Source organism: Mastigoproctus giganteus, chromosome 14, assembly GCF_048544385.1.
Source record: "Mastigoproctus giganteus isolate SK-2022 chromosome 14, ASM4854438v1, whole genome shotgun sequence".
Taxonomy (NCBI): domain Eukaryota; kingdom Metazoa; phylum Arthropoda; class Arachnida; order Uropygi; family Thelyphonidae; genus Mastigoproctus; species Mastigoproctus giganteus.
Window position 1 is genome coordinate 118112268 of NC_143588.1, and position 23443 is coordinate 118135710.

Below are 23443 nucleotides of genomic sequence, written 5' to 3' on the forward strand. Positions count from 1 at the left end.
TCACCTCTGCCAGTGGCTACTCTTAATCTGTTAGTCCTTGTATCCCTCCAAGCTAGCAGTTTTCCGACCTACCTAACACTGCCTCGATAGCATTAGCAAATATTCTTGCACCCTTTCTATTTAAGTGTGTCCCATCCCTGTAGAAGCAGTCTCCCCCGTTAACAAGTACGGAGCAGGCTGAAAAAAATTCTACCCCTTGAGCCTTGCACAATCTTTCCAGGGCCGAATTGATCGACAAGGCTCTCATCATATACTCCCTCCTATCATGTCTGGGCAGAATTGCAGACACTTTCTAAGGCTTTTTTTCAACAGTGACCTGTACTTGTTAAGTAATTCTGCTGGTCTCTTACTCTTAATACCATTAGTGCCAACGTGTACAGCTATATCACCTTTTGTGCCCTTAAAAGATGATATCCGCTTTACAACGTCATCAACCTTTGCCCCTGGCAGAGATTTTCTGGTTCTCTTCCACCTATCCTTTTTACAAAGCATGTTCCCCGTTTCCCTGACAATAGAGTCACCAACAACTATTAGTTCCTGTGCCTACTAGCACCATCAACTACTAGTTCAATACATCCTTATTTATATTAATTTTCTGATCCAAATCGATCGCTCTCCTTTTGTTCACAGATTTACTAGTACCGCCGTCACTTATTCTCTTTGTTCGCACCATGATAACGGTCAAAATTAAATTTTCTGTAAAGAACTTCACAGGGTTAAGGCTCAAACTTACTATTATCACCCTGCCCGAGCTCCAATTTTACTAATGCACATATCAGGAGGTCACTACCATAAAACAATTTGCACTTTCTGTGTTATTGGGCTTTTCTGTTTGTGCATCTAATTGTAAACGGGTAGTAAACTCTATCCCATTGCATTTGCGATAATACCGATAGCTGGTATTCTGTGGGTTTTTACGTTATTGTTGTGAAATGTGTGTCCCCTTCACTGAAATGTTGAGTTATGAGAGCTTCCTTGGATTCAGGGGATGTCCCCATTGACTGGAGGTGTGCAAAGTTATCACCAATTCACAAAGGGAGTTCAAAAGGTGACACAAGTAACTACAGACCTGTTAATTTAACTTGTGTTCCGGGGAAAATAATGGAATCACTGGTTAAAGGAACATTGCAGGATCATCTAGAAAAGACAGCAGTAATAGTTAAGACACAGCATGGGTTTGTTAAAGGGAAGTCTTGTCTGACCAATTTGATTGGATACTATGATGTTGCCACAAAGGAACTGAATGGCAAAAATAATTTTGATATATATTTGGATTTCAGGATAGCTTTTGATACTGTTGCACTTGGAAGACTGCTGTACAAATTAGAGAGGTATGGCATTAAGGGTAAGTTGCTACAATGGATAAAGGGAGGGTTGAGTGGGAGACGACAGAGAGTGGTAATCAATGGGCACTGCTCTTCGTGGACAAATGTTAGTGGAGTTCCCCAGGTTTCGGTGTTGGGCCCACTGTTGTTTTGTATATTTATCAATGATATTGATGAAGATATATCAGGTTTAATGTCCAAATTTGCAGATGATACAAAGTTTGGCAGGGTTATTAACGACAGTAAAGACAGTATGCTACTCCAACAGGATCTAGATAAGTTGGGAAAATGGGCTGAGAAGTGGGAACTGAAGTTTAACATTGACGAATGCAAATTACTGTATGTGGGTAGCAATAACCGAAGAGAAACGTACCAACTCTGTGGTACTACACTCGGGGAAGTGAAATGTGAAAAAGACCTGGGGGTAATCGTGCAGTCAAATATGAAGTTCGCTGAGCAGTGCAGATGGGCTGCCAGGGCTTGTCATGGAGTGTTGTCAATGATATATAATTATATAGGAATTTTGCTAGCACGGAAAAGGAGGTGATTATCCCGTTATACAAGGAAATGGTCAGGCCACACCTAGAGTACTGTGTACAGGTTTGGAGGTCTCATTTGAAGAAGGGTGTAGAGTTGCTAGAATAAGTACAAAGAAGGGCAACAAGATTGGTGAGGGGAAGAAAGGGGCGCTCTTACCAAGAAAGGCTTAAGTTCTGCAAAATGCAGGGCCTAGAGAGTAGGCCCGTGGGAGGTGATCTGATTGAGGTGTATAAGGCCTTGGTTGGGTTGAGCAAGCAGAATGCTGATGGGATCCTTTCTCTTGCTCAGACTAAGAACCTTAGGGGGCACAGTTTCAAATTGTCAAAGATAGTTGTAGAATAGATGTGCGGAAATTTTCCTTTAGCCAGCGTGCATTTAATTGTTGGAACAGGTTCCCCCTTTTGCTGTGGAAGCTAATAGTCTAAATAAATTTAATGCTGAGCTGGACAGGCATTTAGAACGAATGGAGGGATGAAATGGCACGTTTTTTTTTTTTTGTTGGCTGATGCTGCATATGCTTGCTTTCTTGCATCGTATGCCTCTGCTAATGCTAATGTTACATAAAACAATAATAAATAAATTCTTAGAATCTTCTCTTCTTTCCAATTTTTTTGCTTGTTACTCCGTATCTGACTTGTGCGTGCCGTGATCGTCGTTATTGTTTGCTTTTTATTATTTTTTTTATCGTTGTTTTAAATTTTACAGTCCTAAAAAAAAAAAAAATTGATTGAAAAAAAAAATTACGTAAATCCGTGAATATATACAGTATATATATTGTTTTATATTTTTAAAAATTAAAAATAGGGAAATGTCGTATTGTGGCGGCGCTGCATGTCCGGAATGCCCAATGGAGTAGTATATTGTGTGTTGTTTGTATATTGAATTTTCTCACGTGCGTATTTTCGTTACGCTGTAATGTTTTTCCAAACGTGCAGTTTGCTTGTAAGTAAACTTGTTGATAATTGTTGCATAGAAAAAAAGCGCGCTTCATTGAAGCAGTTGGAGAAATTACTTCAGGAGACCGAGGAATTTAACTTTGATTTTTCTAAAAGTGATCATAAATCGCTTCTCTTCAACTTGATAAAAGCAGTAATCGAGACAGGTATGGTAAATGATTTTAAACAGGAAATACAACGAGAGTGTGACAAAAGCGATTTTAATGGTGTTTCAGATGCAGCTGAACTTAGTTTGACTTGCTTAAACCTTTTGATTCCGAAACTGAAGGCATATGTTTTTGAAGGACAATTCCTGTGCAATTGCTTAACACTCATTGTGCTTCTATGTGCAACACACAGTGAAGATTTTCTCTGGAGTAGTGTTCAAGCAAATGGGCTGATGAAGACACTTGTGAGGAACATTCTAGATCTTTGCCATGCTCCAACCTTAGAAGTATTAATTTGTACATCAGAGATACCCGAAAAAAAGATATGTCATAATCTAGCAAAACATTGTTTGGCAAAGTTGAAGCCAAAATTGACACGAGAGACTTGGGAGAAAAATGCTAGCAGTAGGTACATATTTAGATATTTGTTGAAACACATAAAGCATCCTTTTTTATCAGATTATTTGCCAGATGTGCTACCACCATCATTAATCTTTGTTGATCATCATCTGGTTGATAATAAAATTCTTGGAATTGAATGCTTACACCATATTATTGATAATATACCTCCTACAGAACTCAAAATGTATGGAAGAGCAGATTTAGTTTATCATGCATTACATCCTTTGCTGTATATAAATGAACCACCACTTATTAATGTGCTGCATCCATGTATGCTGGTTTTGCTCCAAGTGTTTGAGAGTAATTGTCGATTGGTTGCAACACCAAATTGTGAAAAGCATGGTGACGTTTATAAATGTCTTCTCATAAGTATGGAGATGGAACAACGTATAATACTAAGAAGAACTTATTCAGCATTTGTGTCAAACTACATAGAAAATATGGGCATAAATGTCATTACATACATGAAGCGGACATTGAGAGTACTCTTAGAATATTTGTCAGTTTATGATGGTGCCGATGAAATTTCAAGAAAAAATACCCTTTTGGCACTTAAAAGCTTAATAAAAGTTGCATGGCCAAGGATTCCTTTCCATTTGGCAGAAATATTAAATGGCTTGCTATGCTACTGTTATGAAATAAATACAAGTGAAGGAAATGCTTCACTTACAGTTAAAGAAGATGTATTAGAGTTAGCCAAGGAATGTATGGTGCTTTTGAAATGTTGCTGTCCTGAAAAATTTTCTGAACTCACATCACTTCTAATTCTGGAAGATTTGCCCTGTACAGGCATTTTAAAAGCAGTGATTGCTGAGCCCATATAACTTGATGAGGTAAATTTAATTTAAACAAAGATATGTGTAAAATTTTAAGATCATTATGGCTGATATAATTTTGAAATAACATCATGTAGGCAATGTAAACTAGTTAAGAGATCATTAGGTATAATGTTCTTTTAACTAGTTGATATTGGCCCTCTTCCTTATGATCAAAACTGCATCATAATGTGGTCATCCTAGGAATGTGTGCCTAAGTTGCAGGAAATTTGTTTCAGACTGTAGTGTGCCTTATAAACAACAGAACAAAGGGGGAAAAGTTGCTAAAGATATCACTGCAGAAATCAGCTGTCCTAGTTACATAGAGTTTGATTGACATTTGTGATAGCTATGGGCAATGAGGGTTACACAGAAAAATTAAAAAGAGGGAGCAAGGGATACCTCCAGATGCCGAGAGTCAGATATGCCAATTATTGAAACAGTCAACTGTACTAAAATGTGATGATGGCTCAATATATAATTTTATGAAACAGAATGCCCATCATGATAATATATGCAGAAAGCAGTGAATGTATATACATGACATTATCAATGTACTCATATATGACAAATCAAAATGGCTTTCTGGCATCCAATCTGAACTCCAAATGTGATATAAAGTAAAAATATTACATTATTATATGAATTGATAGACACTACACTACTATATCATTTGTTAGATTAAGTTATTATTGAAATGATACAGTTTAAAGGAATTGAACCACCTCAGTACCGAACACTTAAACTATTTATGGCAGCATTTCCAAAACTTATTGTTTTCCGTCATCAGGCTCATTAATATGATCCTAGAGTGGAGTCTCTTGGTCCACTTGTCATATAAGCCCCCTCTTAAAATTAATTAAAAATATTACAGTTCTTGGTAAAATGAACTAGTATTGAATAAGTAGCGTATAAAACGTGAAAAAACTTAAAAAGATTTAAAAGACTTAAAATATTTAACACAAAAATTTAAGTTTCTGTCAAGAAACTAGGGGGGGGATGAAGCCTTTGCTGATTGTAAAGATTCCAAATGAAAAAACAACATTCATGCTGAAGCTAAGCATAAGAAGGCTAAAGACAAGAGTAAAATGCTGTTTAGGCAATTGGTAGACAATCAACTCAGCCACAAGAGAAAGCCAAATCATTCATTTTAGATATGTTTTGAAAGAGTATGTTTTGTTTGCTACAGCACTTAATCATCTCTCTCACTCTTGTGCATGTACTCATACACCCATACAGACACTCACACACAGGCTGTTCACTTTAGCATTAACATCAGCAGTGGCAAATGATTCAGTAAAGCAAGCTTATACAGCATCAGCCAAAAAAAAAAAAAAAAATTGCCATTTCTCAATCCATCTGCCTAACTTTCTAGCTCCTCTTGAGCTAGAAAGTTAGGCATACTGTCACTACTTTCATTAACCATCCTGCCAACCTTTGTATCATCTGCAAACTTAGGCATTAAGCATGATATGCCTTTATCAATACCATTTATAAATATAGAAACAGCAAGGGTCCAACACCGAACTAATAACATTACACCATGAAGAGCAGTGTCCAGTGATTACCACTCTGTCTTCTCCCACTAGACCAGGGATGGGGAACCTTTTTACATTGGAAGGCCATATTTTATTTAACCAAGATACCATTAGGCCACATGCTGAGAATTGAATTTATGCAAAAAATATATATTTGTAGGCATATTTACAATTTTAATTACAGCCTGTTATTGTATGAGGAATTGAAACAAAAAAAAATTGAAATGGATGAACTAAAAAAAAGTTCATCTTTTTTTTAGTTCAAAAAATGAATGAACTTAGACAACAAACCATTTAATGACTTTTTTGCAACTGCTTAATGCTAGATAGTAGTCTGATACTTGGTTCCAACATTGTTGAGCTTAGATTTAATTGGTCCTCCAAGTGAATATCCATCATCTGAGATCTGAAGCTTGGTTTAATTTGTGTCATATATGAAAATGTTGGCCTGTTATAACGTACGATCACTCATCGGTGAAGACAGGATATTAGAGCTGGAAAAGTAATTAGAAAATGTGAATTGGAATATCATCGGTTTGGCTGAAACAAGAAGAAGAAATGAATCACTTATAAGTTTATCAAGTGCAAATCTGCTGTACACCAATGGAAACAGTGAAAGGAGTGAAGGTGGAGTTGGGTTTCTGGTCCATAAAGATTTTAAAAACAACATTTTGGAATTCAAAAGTACATCACCAAGGGTGTCAAGACTAATACTCAAGATTTCTAAGAGGTACAAGCTAAAGATTATAATGATTTATGCACCAACATCGAGCCATGATGATGAAGAGGTTGAAGAAATGTACACCGAAATTGAGAGTCTTCTAGATGAGCAGAAAACCCACTACACTATTATTATGGGGGACTTCAATGCTAAGGTTGGAAAAAAGCAAAACAGCGCAGAAAGAGGAACTATAGGAAATTTTGGAATTGGTGAAAGAAATAAAAGAGGTGAAAGACTTGTGGAATTTGCAGAATCTCAAGGACTGTCAGTAATGAACACTTTTTTCAAGAAAAGGGTGAACAGAAAGTGGACATGGAAGAGTCCAAATGGATTAACAACTAATGAAATCGACTTCATCCTCACTAACAGAAGATATATTGTGAATGATGTTACCGTCCTGAATAAGGTAAATGTTGGAAGTGATCACAGAATGGTAAGATGTACACTTGATATAAATGTAGGAAAGGAAAGGAAAAAACTGACTCGAGTAAATAATACAAAGGTCTTTGAGATAACAGAGGAGGAGAAAAAGCAGTATGTACTGGAACTTAAGAACAAGTTTGAGCTTCTGCAGACTGCTCAGGACCAAGATATCGACGAGGAATATTACAACTTTATGAAAGTGATAAAGCCCAAGAAACCTATAGGGAAAAAGAAATCCAAAGAAGAAAAAATTAGTCAAGAAACACTTGTCATGATGAACCGAAGACGACAAATGAAGGGCAAGAAAAACACTGACAGGGAGAAAATTGAGTATACTGAGTTATGCAAAGCCATTAGAAAGAGACTCAGAGAGGACATAAGAAGATTTAACAAAAGAAAATTAGAACAAGCATTAAGGGAAAACAAAGGATTTAAATCAGCAGCCATGAGCAGTAATACAGAAAGACAAATGAAACTGAAACTGAAGAATAGCGATGGTGTACTTATAAACAGCAGAGAAGGCATAATTCAAATTGCAGAAGACTACTATAGAGAATTATACAAGGAGCGAGGGAATGATACCAGCAGTAGGGAAGATGGATTGCAAAGTAGCAACACATACGACATACCCGATATTCTTCCTGATGAGGTAGAACATGCATTGAAGAAAATGAAGAATCGGAAAGCCCCGGGGGAAGATGAAGTTACTGTAGAGTTGTTAAAATTGGGAGGAAGAGACATAACACAAAAACTGGCAAGGCTCTTCACAAAGTGCATTAGAAAAGGTGTGACGCCTAAGCAGTGGAATAATGCAATCATAGTTTTGCTGCATAAGAAAGGAGATAAATCAGAAATTGGAAATTATAGACCAATTAGCTTGTTATCCCACATCTACAAGTTGTTCACAAGGGTCGTTACTAACAGATTAGAAGGAATACTTGATGAGAATCAACCGAAAGAGCAAGCTGGCTTTAGGACAGGATTCTCAACTATGGATCACCTTCACGTAATATCACAGCTAATGGAGAAAGCAAATGAATATAAAACACCATTATGCCTGGCATTTGTGGATTATGAAAAGGCATTTGACTCCATACAGCATAAGGCAATGTTTCGGACACTGGAAAGACAAGGCATAGATACCCCATATAGTATGATTTTGAAGAAAATATATGAGAGTGCTACCTCCTTTATTAGACTAGACAAAGACAGTAGGAAATTTAAAATCGAGAAAGGAGTTCGACAAGGAGACACAATATCTCCGAAGCTGTTTACTGCTGCCCTCGAGGAAGCTTTCAGAAGATTAGACTGGTCGCAGAAAGGAGTCAATGTGAACGGAGAGTACCTAAACCATTTACGATTTGCAGATGACATTGTGGTCATAAGCCACGATCCCAAAGAATTAGAGGAAAATCTTAATCAGTTATGCACAGTTAGTAAGGATTTTGGACTAATGATGAATATGGCTAAAACAAAAGTAATGATGAAAAAGTATGCCACAGAAAGGGACATGATGATTGAAGGGGCAGTAATTGAAAAGGTGGAGTCATATACTTATCTGGGACAAGTTATTAGCTGTAATAATGATAAATGGCTGGAAGTCAAGAGAAGAATAAATTTTGGATGGATAGTATTCAGGAAATATAGTCACATATTGAAGAGCAATATCCCAGTTTGTCTGAAACGTAAAATAATCAATCAATGTATACTCCCCACCATGACTTATGGAAGTGAAACTTGGGCACTCACCAAAAGAATGGAAGAGAAGCTGAGAACTACACAACGAAGAATGGAACGAATTATATTGGGAATCAGACTGTTAGATAAGAAGAGAAACACATGGATTAGGCAGCAAACTCAAGTAAAGGACATTCTTATCAAAACTAAAGAACTAAAATGGTCTTGGGCAGGACACATAGCTCAAAGACATGATGACAGATGGACTAAGAAAATAACAGAATGGTACCCAAGAGGAGCTAGAAGAAAACCTGGAAGACAAAGGCGGAGATGGATAGATGAAATTCATGAGTTTTTGGGTAGTAAATGGATGGTGAGTGCTCAAAACAGAAGGAACTGGAAAGTTGCTGGAGAGGCCTTCATCCTGTAGTGGATTGAAAATGGCTGATGATGATGATATTAAACTTTTGTTTATAATTTAATTCGCCGACCGGGCCAGCTGGGTGGTTAAAGTGCCTGCCTGGCAACCCAAAGGTCGCAGGTTCAAATCCCGCCTCGGGCTTGGATCAAAGTACTGCAAAAACCTTGGGAGGTGCATTATGGCCACAGAAGCTGATGCACCAACAACTACAAAAAAAAAAATAAATAATAAAATAATTTAAGTCACTCATTAATTAATAATGAATAAACATTAAAACTCATTAATAAATAGTACTAATAATAAGCAAAAGCATAATAATTATGCAACAGTTATACATGTAAAGGTGTATAGTATAATTAGAATACATTGTATTGTAAATAATCAAATATTATTATCAAATTAAAAACTTGCAGTACTACTCCTTAAACAATGTTCTATCCCCCATAGGCCCGAAGTCGGGAAACAGCGAGTTCCTGAAATGTAGCCATAAATAGTTGAAGTGTTGGCATGAGGTGGTTCAATTCCTTTAGAATTGTATAATTTTGATAATAGATTACTTAATCTGCAATGTGATACAGTAGGATATCGTGTGGTCAATTAATTAACATAATCAACACTTCTCTTAATCATCGTAAAAATGCATCAAGAGGAGTGCAGCACACCCAAACTTGGTCATCTTCTTCAGGAATCCATGCAGGAGAACACTTAGAATACTGTGCCCATGTATGGAGACCCCACCTAAAAATAAGTCAGAGCTTCTTGAAAGGATCTAAAGATGGGCAACCTACATGGCGAGATCTGCAAAAGAGAACTGATATGAGGAAAGACTTGGATTATGTGGGTTACAGAGCATAGTAACCAGAGAGGGAATCTAAGGTTTATAAGGCTGCAACAAGGGATAGTAAAATGAATGCAAGTGAAATTTTCAATGTTGTAAATGATTCCAGAACTAGGGTCCATAAATTTAAATTACAAGGGAAGTGGTTTAGACTGGATTATAGGTTGTTTTCTTTTAGCCAAACATGTTGATTGCTGAAATCAGTTTTCTTTTATTTTTTATATCTTTCTTTTTTTTATTTTAATTTTTTATTTATTTATTTATTATTGGCTGATGTGGCAAATGGCTTTCTTGCATTATTTAGCTAATACTAATACTTTTTTTTTTTTTTTTTTTTTTATGAAAACCCCAAACACGATAGGTATCAAAACCTACAGTACTTAGTACTATACACGGGTTGAAGGAGAATTATGGGGGGAGGGGGATGCCGGAAACTTTGCTCTAGAGACTAAACATGGGTTTCACCACTTCAACCCTCCAATAAGCAAAGTGGTGTTATTTCACCGGTTGATGAAAGTCATCTACCACCTACGTACAAATATTAAAAAAAAAAATGTTTTTCATATCAGAAACCTCAGTAATGAGAAAATGAGGACATCCACAACTGGTGACTTTGAAATAAAGGGTTTTGAAGTATCCATTTCCAACTAATGAATGAAATAATGAACAAATTCATAGATGGATGAATAATAACAAAACATTGCTGTTTTATTATAGTTTTATATGTGATAAATCTCTTTACAATTTTTTTACCACTATACAAGAAAGTATTCTAACTAAAGTGCAGTCACTCTATAGTCAAACTTTCTTATTTCTCTTTTTGTGTTTTTAAATTTTTAACTCTGAATATTTGACTTTTAAACTTTTAAATATCTGTATACCTATCTACATTTCCTAGCTCAGGTAAATCGTATCATTATTAATTTGCAATGAGTATTAAAACAATGTATTCCACAATAATGCACATCTTTTATTGACATTATTTAATTATTTTTGTTTCTCTTTTCAGGTCATAATTAGAACATAAATTCATATGTTTGATCTTCAAATGTATTGAGCATGGAAATTGAAATAGTAAATTCTAAGTAATAAAGATACCGAAAGTTTATACCTTGAGTGTAAGCCTCAAAATGCAAGACCAGCTAATAATTAGCAACACCAGAAGTTAGCTAGAATATTGACTGTTGTCCTGATTGTGAAACTTTTCCCACTCTCCAGATGGTGATTTCAAAAATGATTGGCATTTCATTAGTGGGAAACTAGGCTGTGGAAAATAAAATCAAATAAAGACTACCTCATTTATATTGTACTGGGCAGAACCATTCAAATGGCCAGGTAAAGCTGTTTACCCTATTGAATAATGGAAAGGAAGGAGAAAGTTAAATACAGTGGTACCTTGGTATACGTCCACTTTGGAAGTTCAACTTGATATATGTCCTGTTTAGACGCGAAAAATTTTGTTTGGTATACAACCTTTGTTTGGAATACGACTTGCGTGCTTCAAAATGAGTCACGACACCGCGCACTATCCTTGTTTACTTTTCTCTCTCGAGACAAAGCCACGACTCAGAGATGCCAGATCTTACCCCCTCTCCAAAAACCGAATAAAAGCCGACCAAGGACGGACGTTAGCAAAGTACGTGCGCCCGTCCTCACTCGGCTTTCTGAATAAAACCGAATGAGGGCGTATGCGTGTACGGTGTGCGCTTACATCCTCGATCAACTGAATTCGGTTTTTGGAGAGGGGTAAGTTCTGGCATCTCTGCCACGACTGCCCACGAGCGTCAGTACGACAGTTTCTACCATTCAGTGAACAACCCGTGCTATAACTCTCTGTGAATTTTCACGTGATTTTGTGTTTTTTCGTGTAAATTTTTTGTAAATTCATTAACCATGAGTTCTAAGAAAGTTAATGGGAAGAGCCAAGCAACGAATAAAATGGTTAGGATCACCATGGAGGTATGCCAAGAACGACGGTATCTACGATTGTGAAAAACAAAGACGTTATTAAATCTGCTAACGTTGCGAAGGGGGTGAAATCAATTACCAAACAAAGATCAGGGACATTAGAGCATGTTGAGAAATTGCTGTTAATCTGGATAACAGAAAAACAGTGTGCTGGCGATAGCGTATCGGAGACAGTGATTTGCGAAAAGGCAAAACTGATGCATGCCGAACTTTTGAAAAACAAGGCAGGAACGAGCCAAGAAAGTGAAGTGTTTAAAGCCAGCCATGGCTTGTTTGATACTTTTAAGAAGAAGAGGACTGGCATTCACAGTTTTGTGAGGCATGGAGAGGGAGCCAGTGCTGATAAAGATGCCACCAATGATTTTGTTACAGAGTTTAGGGAATTTGTGGAGGCTGAGGGTTTTGTTCCCCAACAAGTTTTTAATTGTGACGAAACAAGCCTGTTTTGGAAGAAAATGCCTAACAGGACCTATATTACACAAGAGGAGAAGGCATTGCCAGGGCACAAGCTAGTGAAGGACAGACTAACTCTCTTGTTCTGTGGCAATGCAAGTGGGATTGCAAACTGAAGCCTCTACTGATTTACCACTCTGAAAACCTGAGGACCTTTAAGAAACATAACGTGCAGAAAACTCAGTTACCTGTGATGTGGAGGTCAAACAGCAAGGCTTGGGTAACCAGAGAATATTTCAGCGAGTGGTTTAATGTTATGTTTGGGCCAAGTGTAAAAAGTTATTTAGAGGAGAAAAACCTGCCTCTGAAGGCCCTCCTCATAATGGACAATGCTCCAGCTCACCCTCCAAGCTTGCAGGACTATGTGCTGCCGGAGTTTGACTTCATCACTGTAAAGTTCCTCCCCCTAACACGACTCCTCTCATTCAGCCCATGGACCAGCAGGTCTTCAGTAATTTCAAGAAACTCTACATCAAAGCACTATTCCAGAGGTGCTTTGAAGTGACCTATGACACAGAATTAACCCTAAGAGAGTTTTGGAAAGATCACTTTAATATTGTCCATTACATATCTCTCATTGACAAAGCCTGGCTGGAAGTTTCCTACAGAACAATGAACTCTGCTTGGAGGAATTTGTGGCCAGAAGCAGTGACTGAAAGGGACTTTGAGGCTGTGCCTATAGTGGAGGATATTGTCTCTCTGGGCAGGTCCATGGGTCTAGATGTGAGTGATGGTGATGTGCAGGAGTTAGTGGAGGGGCAGGGAAGAACTGACCACTGAGGAGCTGCAGGAACTTGAGAATGAGGAACATAAGACTAAGATGGATACACTCTCTTCAGGCTCGGAGGAGGAGATAGAGGAAGCCACTACTTCATTAATCAAAGACATCTTTGCCAAATGGATGGATGTCAAAAACTTTGCAGAGAAGTACCACCCCAACAAAGCCCAAACAAGCCGTAATAGCATTGTCTGGAATGACCAGACAATGTCACATTTCCGAAATATCCTGAGGAGAAGGAAGAAGCAAAGTTCTTTGGACAGATTTTTAGTAAATGTCAAACCTGGTGATCCTCAACCAGGTTCAATTAGGGAAAAGAGACAGAAAAGAGAAAATTAAAGTTTGTTAAATTTTCATTTATTTCATCTACCGTATTTTCCGGCTTATAAGATGCACCGGCATACAAGACGCACCCTAGTTTTGGCCACATATTTTGGGGAAAAAAATAAAAAAATAAATATTTCTCCAAAATAATAAAAATAATATTTTGGAGAAAATAATAATAATAAAATTAAATACGGTAATATATTTTTCTCAAAATAATGGTATACACTTGGGTAAATGTTGAACCAATAATGAAATGTTTGTTTCTGAAAAAAGCTGACAGAAGTAACGTAACAGAAATTCTTACTCACCCTAAAACAAATACGGTCATCACTTTCTCTTTGTAAAAGACGGTTGGAATTGAAAAATCCCGATCCAGTCTAATTAGCCCGCCATACCATAAAAGCGCGAGATCATATTATAGAGGAAGCAAACACATGGGAAAATGAAACAAGTTTTTACTTACGTCTGATTGTGAGATTCATATCACTCAGATTTCAACAAATTTTCCACGAAAAAAAGATTACTGGTATATATTGTTGCCACAGATTGTAACCACTGATAATTGTTAAAAATATATTTCAACAGATAAATCTTAAGTAAAATTGTGTGAATTTCAAAGGGAAGTTTTCAGAACTCAGTTTACCGGCACTGCGTCATCGAAAATGCATTGCCGGTAGTCTTTAGGCCTAAGCTAACATTGACCATATAAGACGCAGGGTGATTTTCCGAGTATTTCTTCGCGAAAAAAACCGCGTCTTATAAGCCGGAAAATACGGGTAATTGCTTTTGTATGTATATTTTAGTGCACTGCATCATTTATTGCTTTTGTATTTACATATTTTAGTATTAAGCAGTGTTTAAATTATTTTATACAACCCCATCAATGTATAATATGCCAATAACAATAGGATTTTTTTTTATGGGTACGGATTAATCACTTTCCCTTTATTTCTTATGGGAAAAATTCATTTGGTATACATCCTGTTTGGTATAAGTCCAAGGATCTGGAACGGATTAAGGACGTATACCGAGGTACCACTGTATTACTAATCTAGTAATAATTCTACCATAAGATCAATGGTAGAAACAGCCCTCATTGCCTAATAGCAAAATAAAGAGACTTTAATTATAGTTTTCAATAATGTATGTCTAGGAAGTGAAGCTAATGCAACCACCATTATAAATTCTGAGAAGACTTATTTTTGCATGCAAAACATTTTAGTGTTCTGGAAATTTTAAAGTACATCTGAGTGTGTGTATCAACAGAAAACTCATTGCCTGTGAAATAATGTTACTTGTATTAGAACATTTTTACGAAGCGGCAGTTTTAAGATGCTTGAAAAAGTAAGAAGAAACCATTTGCTTATAAGAACTATGAGAGGTAATTTTCAAGACAATATATTATTATGACACAAAAGAGTTGTCATAAATGCACACTACTCAAGTGTGAGTAGTGTGCATGTCCTGTTGTGTTCTAGACTGATGCTTCTGGCTACCCAGAAGCATCAGTCACTTGGAGAGATGATTCTGGGAACTTGTCCACACCATGGGAAGGTGGGCCAGTCCTAGTAGAGCATGTACTGTCTCAAAAAGAGACTCTGACCCACTTGGTGTTGCCAGAAGGTAGGCCAGGATCCTCTGGAGGCCCATTCCAGAGGAGGGAAAAAACCTGTGGTTGCTGGATAATAAAGAGAGAGAGAGAGAGAGAGAGAGATATGGATATACTTACCATAAGATTAAATTCTCATATTCACAAACCATCTAAGTAGTAAAGTTACTTTTGATACGGTTATGCTTTAACAAAGTTCATAATTTGCCCAACACTCCAAAGACATCCCAGGATTCTTCAGTAAGTACTTGTTTTATCATCCAGGATAATTGAGAAGTCATACTTATGTCCGTTAAGATCAGTCCAATGAAAATTTTTGTATATATGAACCATAGAAGTAAATATAGCTAATTTTTATACCATAATGCTTAAACAAATTCATGTGCAACCCATCACTACCTAGAAATCCTTGAATGTTCTCTGAAATTACATGTTTTGCCATTCAAGATAATTGAGAGGCAAACTGATGTCCCGCTTACACAGGTGCATATAGTGGACTATTTTGGTTTGCTACTTCGGCATTGATTCTATTGATTCTAAGGAGCTGAAAGATGGTTTTTATACTCTAGGAGCAACTCCTCATGCTCATGAAAGAGATCTGGAATGTCAGTTTGGAGCTTCATCCTAAGATCGGTTGTAGATTGCAAAGTTAATCAGCCAGTGACTCTGTATTCTGTATTACTGCAGTGACAGAGCTTGGTGTGATACAAGCCAAGCTGATGGAGTTTTTGATTGAGGGAGCCATGTTCGTGTACCTGAAAGGAAGTTTTCATATTTAATGAGCACCAGGTTTTAACTGCTTTAGAAAGTAAGGTCACATTGAGCAGGAATTTTTTATGGCAGCTTCAAGTGGGGTGGTGTTCCATTTGGTCTGTTGGATACTAATTAGCTCATTAAAGCATCTGGATTCTTTTTAAGATCTTCATTTAAATTTTATTAGATACCAAGTAATTCTGAAGTTTTTTTTTTTTTTTTTGTTGGGAAAGCAAAGGCTATGATAGATTCAAAAGGAGATTGCATTGCATTTGTGGGAAGTGTTCTACAGACTCTGAGAATAGAAAAGAGCATGCCCCACTGGATCGAATTCAGTTTTAACTGTATTTTGGAATAGGTGGCCTGGCAAAACCAAGCTCCTGCCACATAGTAATAATAGTAATAGCCATACAGTGCAAGTAAGTCACAGGCTTTTGCTGCACTGGCCTAAAAATCAAGCAAAAAAAAAAAAACCGAGTAGATAGAAATACAAATTATTTGCTTCTCTTTTCATATAAGTAACTATCCTGTTGATTTTTGAATTTATTCAAACTGTCAGCCTCAACTACCTGTGAATGCAACCTGATCCATCAATCAACAATTTGCTGGGTAAAAGGAAACCTCCTACAATCAAGTCGAAACCTTCCCCTGTAATTATCTATATATGTCCACTAGTTCTGGAATTCCTTATAACAGTGAAAATTCTGTCTTCGTTCATTTTTCTAATCCCTCTCAGAGCTTTATAAAGCTCAATCAAGTCACCTCTAAGGTGTCTGGTAGCCAAGCTCTGTAGCCCACATAATCTGTCTTTCCTTGTATAGTCTTCCTTTTGCAGATCTTACTATGTGAGTTTCCCATCTCTGGACCCTTTTAAGAAGCTCAATGCCTTTTGTAAAACTAGGTCTCCATACTTGAACACAGTATTCCAAATGTGGTCCTACAATTGCCTTGTACAGTGGCAATGACCTCCCAATCTGTACATGGTAATGTTCAATAAATCATTGATGGGACATCATGGGCTTTCCGGGCTGCCTGATTATGCTGCTTAGAAAACTTCATATCTGTCCATATTATAACTTGCAGATCCCTTTCTTTCTCTACTGTTTTTAATTCAACCCCACCAAGTGTAATTTATTTTGGGGTTGCTATTCCCCAAGTGTAAGACTTTGCATTCATCATCATCATCAGCTATTTTCAATTGACTGCAGGATGAAGGTCTTTCTGGCAACTATTATTTTCCAGGTTTTCTTTTAACTCCTCTTGGGTACCATTCTGTTATTTTCTTAGTCCATCTTTCATCATGTCTTCAAGCTACGTGTCCTGCCCAAGTCCATTTCAGTTCTTTAGTTTTGATAAGAATGTCCTTTATTTGTGTTTGCTGCCTAATCCATGTGTTTTCTTATCTAAGTCTTAACCTAATATAATTTGTTCCATTCTTCGATGTGTAGTTTTCAGCTTCTCTTCCATTCTTTTGGTGAATGCCCAAGTTTCACTTCCATAAGTCATGGTGGGGAGTATGCATTGGTTCATTATTTTATGTTTCAAACAATAGGAATATTGCTCCTCAGTATGTAACTATATTTCCTGAATATTATCCATCTAAAATCTATTCTCTTGACTTCCAGCCATTTATCATTATTACAGCTAATGACCAATTAGCAGCATTAAGACATAGCTACCACTTCCCTGACCATGTTTGAAGTCTGTTCAAATCATGAGCATTGCTTGGCATTGGTCATTAACAACTGCCAATCTTTGCGTCATCTGCAAATTTTTACATTGCACCTATCCTTTCATCAATCATTTATGAAAATGAGAAAGTGGTCCAAGAACCGATCCTTGATTCACCCCACTCCCAATGTTAAGTGAATCTGAAGAATATCCATTAATGACAACCCTCTGACTTGTGCCGTGCAGCCACCCAACAATCCATCTTAGAATCTCACTAGTGATCCCAACATCTTTAAGCTTATATAGTAACCTCTCATGATGGACCAAGTAAAATCCTTTGCTAAAATCTAAATAAACTATTGAATTATTCCTTAAATAAACTATTGAATTATTCCTTAAATAAACTATTGAATTATTCCTTAAATAAACTATTGAATTATTCACCCACTCCCAATGTTAAGTGAATCTGAAGAATATCCATTAATGACAACCCTCTGACTTGTGCCGTGCAGCCACATAACAATCCATCTTAGAATCTCACTAGTGATCCCAACATCTTTAAGCTTATATAGTAACCTCTCATGATGGACCAAGTAAAATCCTTTGCTAAAATCCAAATAAACTATTGAATTATTCCTTAAATTCAGCTCATGAATAACTGTCAAAGTAGTCTACTAAGTTTAAGTATCATTTACCCTTAAAAAGCCATGTTGCAGGCTTCTGTAGTTTTCATTGCTCTGTGTTCTGCTCTATTTGACTGGCTAGCTCTGCAGTCATCTATTTTGGCATCTTGCAATATTTTCTTAAAGTTACTTAGACATTCGTGGCTTCTGTGATTTTTTTCTTAAACGTATTCCATAATTCAAGTGTATTTGCCCAATTAATTGATGGGCAGGAAAGCAGCATTATAATAGAGAATGGTGCGATGAGTTTGAGTCTCATCAGTGACTCCCATCATCAATGAGATGCCCATGAATTTTCACGGGCATTTTTCACAACACGGCTAAATTATTCTCCTAAAACCATCTCCTTAGACGACACTCCCCTCCATGGAAATTTTGTGACTAGAAGTAGAGCGTGGTAGCACAGTGGTATTGTCAGTGTCCTCCCTACACCAGGTGGAAAAGGCCCCTCTTCACATCATGTTGCAGTAACGAAAAGGTTGAGAAACACTTTTAATAAAACCAATATTTCACTAACCAGATCTCAAATGTATTTTAAAAAAACACACTTCACCTGCCTGTTCATCTTATTTCTGCCAGCTGGAGTCAGAAAAATGCCATTCACTCTGAAAAGCACAATGATTATCAGCCTATGCCAGGAATCAGTTGGTGGAGCTAGACCTGCCAATCACTTCAAGTTGTAAAGATAACCGATTTTGGCATAATTTAGGAAGAATAAAATGTTTTACAGCAGGGCCATGCAAATGGAAGTGCATTGGGTATGTCACCAGAGCCCCCGATCTAGGGGGCCAAGTCGAGAGCCATCAAAGTCCCAACATAAATAAATGAGGCCTCTTAATCCCTTTTGCATCTGGGCCTCCCCAAGTACCTTTGCATGTCCCTGTTTCTAAGTGAACAATTTACACAGTGACAAAAATGTCTATAGTTACATGTCTGCTGATGCACAATTCAAAAAAAGAACGGAAATCAAGTTGCATTTTATTGAACCTTTTCTCATTCAAAACATCTATCTAAATCAGTGTTTACCCAAACTTTTTGGCTCACGGATAGGTATCCAACGTTAAAAATTTATATTTCAGAACTGATTTATTATATATTTACAATATACTTTTTTTAGACAGTCAGAAAATAACTGAATAATAAAATGTCACTATTTGAGTATACAATCAATCGTACTTGATAGGATACTAGTGTGAACAATGGTGTTCTTTCTTCGTCTCACAAAAGTCCTATAAAGTTGAGAGTGATTGTGGGCAAATTCTCATGTAGGTTGCGACACCCAGACTGTTAACGATATTTAGATTTTGTTTAAAATATTAATTAAAATTCAAAATGGCCATTGCAGAAATCCATGGACCCCTGGGAACTTTGTGGATCCAAAGGGATCCGCAAACAGTTCCCAGTGGAGGACAGTTTGGGAACCACTGCTCTAAATTATATAAACCTGTTTACAAAACAAAAGAACGAAAATAATAGCAAGTGTCAAGTTGCTTCAAGAATGGTTAAAAATTGCAAAGATACTAAAAAATTACATTATTGCTGCTTTCAAGTTAAAACGGTGTTTGCAGGCCTGCCATTAGCTAGTCCACAGGATCAAACCTATTGCTTCTGGATCAGCTAGTGTATAATCTCACTTCCTCTACTCTGCTAGATAGTGGAAGGAGTCCGATAGTGTATGTGTGGGGAGGAATTGTCGAGGCCATGTTATGACAAGGCACTGGGTGTACTCTTGTCATGTGTATGCCATACAAAACATTTTATTACTTCATAAAACATGTCCCACCTTTTCTTACCGCTGAATACACATATTGTCAAAATAACAAAAAACTTATCTGTGAAGAGATCCAAACACTTCCTTGTTCATTTCACAAATATACGTGGACTGAGTTCTAATTCAATGATGTCCACTTACACTCTGCCAAACCCCACGTACTTTTTCTGACAGAATCCCATTTATTGGTTGATTCAGCCACTGCTCATTCTTTTCTCTTCAAAGGTGATACTTGTTAATATGTCCGTTCCGATATTGCCTGTCAGAGATTTAATAATTTGGAATCTCTTTTCGAGCTTCTGTGGCTTAAAATCTCTCTACCACATTCTGTCAAATTCATCTGTTATCTCTATCGTACTTCCAACTCCACTAATCACTTGGAACTCTGATTTCCTTTCTTTGAAACTTTACTTTCTCCAGTCCAACTTTCCTAACAGAGTGATGATGACAACGACGACTAAACAACATCACGATAATTTCGCATTTCTTGCTAAAACCTGAAGCGAATTTGCATCAAATCAAACAATTAGAAATGCAAAATGAGGCAAATTACGCATTCCCAATAATCAGCCAATCACAACTCGACAGAACAAGCACCCCGTTCTTCAGACCATGACCGCAATGGAGATATCCATGTCCTGGAGTTCAGCCACAATAATATACAGCAGGGGTAGCCAAATTAATATGTGATGTGATCTTACTTTTTTTTTCAAAATGTGCAGCGATCTACCATCTCAAGAAAAGTTAATCAACACATTGAAAAATGTTTATGAATTTTAAAATTAAATACAATTCACAATTCTTTTTTTTAATTCTTACATATTTAAATGTTTAATTTATGTGAAGTTTGTGTCTTCATGTCGCCAAGCTTTCAAAATCGGGGATGTACTGTGATAAGACCAACCGTAAAGAATCTTCTGTACGCAAATCCGTAAGAGTAGAGCAATTCTTCGTCTTTGTTTCAATTACGATAAGGCCGATTCACATAGATAGGTGAAACCAAAACAGGAATTTAAAAGTTCACTGCATTTTTTTACATTTGAGTACTTTTCTCGGCAAACATCCAAAAGTCTTTTCTGTTGATCTGGCTTTTAGGAAGATATCGTTTCGTAATGTAATAATTTCGTCTTCAAGTAATGTTTTCTCCATGTGAAAAATCTCAGCGTTTTTTTCTGCAATTTGTTTCGTATCTAAGTCGACATTAAATGGATAAGAAATATATTGAACGATGTCTTCAATTGTTTTAAAATCACTGACTCTGGTTTCAAAATCATCCACAACTTTCTCAATTTAAGAAACATATTTCTCACTATTAAATTCAAAAATAAGATATTTTTGCAAATGATCTTGCATATTTGCAAAATGATCGAATTTTTTTTTTCTTTGGGATCCTTAGCCATTGCCAAAAATTGATATTTACATGCAGAAATGCTGCTAATCATGTCACCCACATTTTTGTTTTTGTCTTGTACAAAGGGTACTAGGAAAGTTTTGCAATACAGCTTTGTTTATTTAATTTTTTCAAAGTAATTTCCTCTACATTCAATACACCTCTCCATCCTCCGAAACCAATCTTTAAACCAGTTCTGCCAAGTTTCACTAGGGAGTAAAGCACACTCGTTGTCCCAAGCCCGTAGAAGGTCCTCATCACTGGAAAACCGCATCCCTTTTAGCTTCATTTTCACATGCGGGAACAGTGCAAAGTCGCAGGGAGCAAGGTCTGAACTGTAGGGAGGGTGCTCGAGAAGTTTCAGTCCTGTCGTGGTCAAATATTCGGTGCAGGCTTTGGCGCGGTAAGCTGGAGCATTATCGTGATGGAGGTACCAGGTGTCCATTCTTGATTTTGGCCGCAGGTTCTTCATAGATCCAATGACTTTAGGCAGGCATTGTTCAGTATACCACTTAGCTGTGACTGTCTTCTGCGTGTCCAAAACGACACGTTCCACAATTCCACTCGATTTGAAAAATACAGCTATCATTTTCTTCTTTACAGATCGGGATTTTCTGACAATTACGGGTGTGTCGTCATCATCAAAGACCCAAACTTTGTTTTGAGCCTTGGTCGGCAGATCGTAATAGTACAGCCAAGTCTCGTCACCTGTCATGATGTTGTTCACATACCGAGATTGTCCCTTATCAAACTTTTTTAAGATCTCCCGGCACCAAGTCACACATCGTGTCATCTGCTCTTCAGTCAGTTGATGCGGCACCCAGAGAGAACAAAGTTTCTTCACGTGCAAATGATCTTGCAGAATCGAACGAATTGCTGGTGCATTTAGGCCCAAAGTATCCTCTATCTGTTGGTAGGTCACTCGCCTGTTTTCGTCAAGCATTTTGCTCACAGCAGTAACGTTTTCCTCCGTAACTGACGTTCGTGGCCTTCCCGGCCTCTCAGAATCCTCCAGAGTGAAATTTCCCCTTTGGAATTCTCTATACCACCTGAATATCGTTGTACGATGTGGACAATCATCATCTAGTGCAAGAGTCATTTCTTCTAAGCACTGGTCTATGGTTAAACCACGCACGAAATTATACCGCAAAACTGTCCTTATCTCATTTCGTGACCACGATGCCATCGCAAGCACTTTACACTCTCACTACTAATGAATAACTGAGCCCATCGACTTGGCGCGGCGGCTACTATGCACGTATGAACATGTCTCAACATGCAGCAACAAGCAGCTTCCTGTGATTCATTGTTGCGTCATATTGCAAAACTTTCCTAGTACCCTTTGTAATTCCAAATTCAGATCACTTAATTTATTTCAGATTTATTAATTCAGATCACACAACCACTCCGTATCTTGTAGCTGTTGATAATCCTCTTTGACCAACAAATTTTTTAATTTCATTCAGCAAATTTCGAAATCTCTAGAAACTTACTTCAACTCAGCCACCTCAGATCTGTAATGTCAGATCTGGTTCATTTTCATCGAGTTGCATTTTGAAAAGTCTCCTTTGAAGATTGTCCTCTAATGGAATTCACGATTTTGAAAGCTATGTCTATAATACTTTTAATATTTAATCTTTAGCTGGCTAACACTTGTTGCTGGATGAACAGTAGTAAACCAAAAAATCTGGGAATTCATCACCCTTTTGGCACAATGCGATGAATTCTTTAAGATGCTCCGCCACTGCTTTAGCTCCATCTGTTGTTATTGATACGAGCTTAAATAGTTGTAATTTAATTTTTTCAATAAAATTTTTGAATGCATTAAATATAGCAAGAACTTTAGTTCTTTCTTTTAACGAAACCAAACCCAGCAGTTCTTCTCTATGACGGAATCATCGGAAACCATACAAACAAAAACGAGCAATTGAGCTGTATCACTGACATCTGTAGATTCATCCAGTTGTAAAGAAAAGGACACACAATTAGCAATATGAGCACGCAATTGTTCGCTCGGCGCCTCCGTAACCAGGTGGGAAGGAGCAGCAGTGCGTAGCACACGCCTCTTGATTAGACCCGGGTTCGAGCCAGTCACCACCAAATACGGAGGATGCGGAAAGATCAGGGAATGACCACCGCATATTCCCGGAGCAATATGGCCTTAGTTGCTAATGCTCCTAAAAACCAAATAACAAACAAACAATTGTTCGCTCACATTTTTATTAATTTTTTAGATGC

At 37.2% G+C, this 23443-nt stretch overlaps 1 protein-coding gene across 2 annotated transcripts; it reads left to right on the forward strand.

The window, feature by feature from the left end:
* The first annotated feature begins 2739 nt into the window (after positions 1 to 2739).
* On the forward strand, positions 2740 to 11243 carry LOC150075671 (uncharacterized). 2 transcript variants are annotated; one of them, XM_090388951.1, is made up of 2 exons: positions 2740 to 3376; positions 10812 to 11243. In XM_090388951.1, the coding sequence occupies exons 1-2, from the start codon at positions 2781 to 2783 to the stop codon at positions 10816 to 10818; spliced, it is 603 nt and encodes a 200-aa protein (XP_090245077.1). In that variant the 5' UTR covers positions 2740 to 2780; the 3' UTR covers positions 10819 to 11243. The 2 variants fall into 2 exon arrangements, with proteins under 2 accessions (XP_090245077.1, XP_090245079.1); XM_090388953.1 differs by having other exon boundaries at positions 2740 to 3372.
* The last annotated feature ends 12200 nt before the right edge of the window (positions 11244 to 23443 follow it).

What these genes read in the sequence shown, in the direction of transcription:
- LOC150075671 (XM_090388951.1), top strand. Translation starts at nt 2,781, where the DNA reads ATGTTTTTCCAAACGTGCAGTTTGCTTGTAAGTAAACTTGTTGATAAT.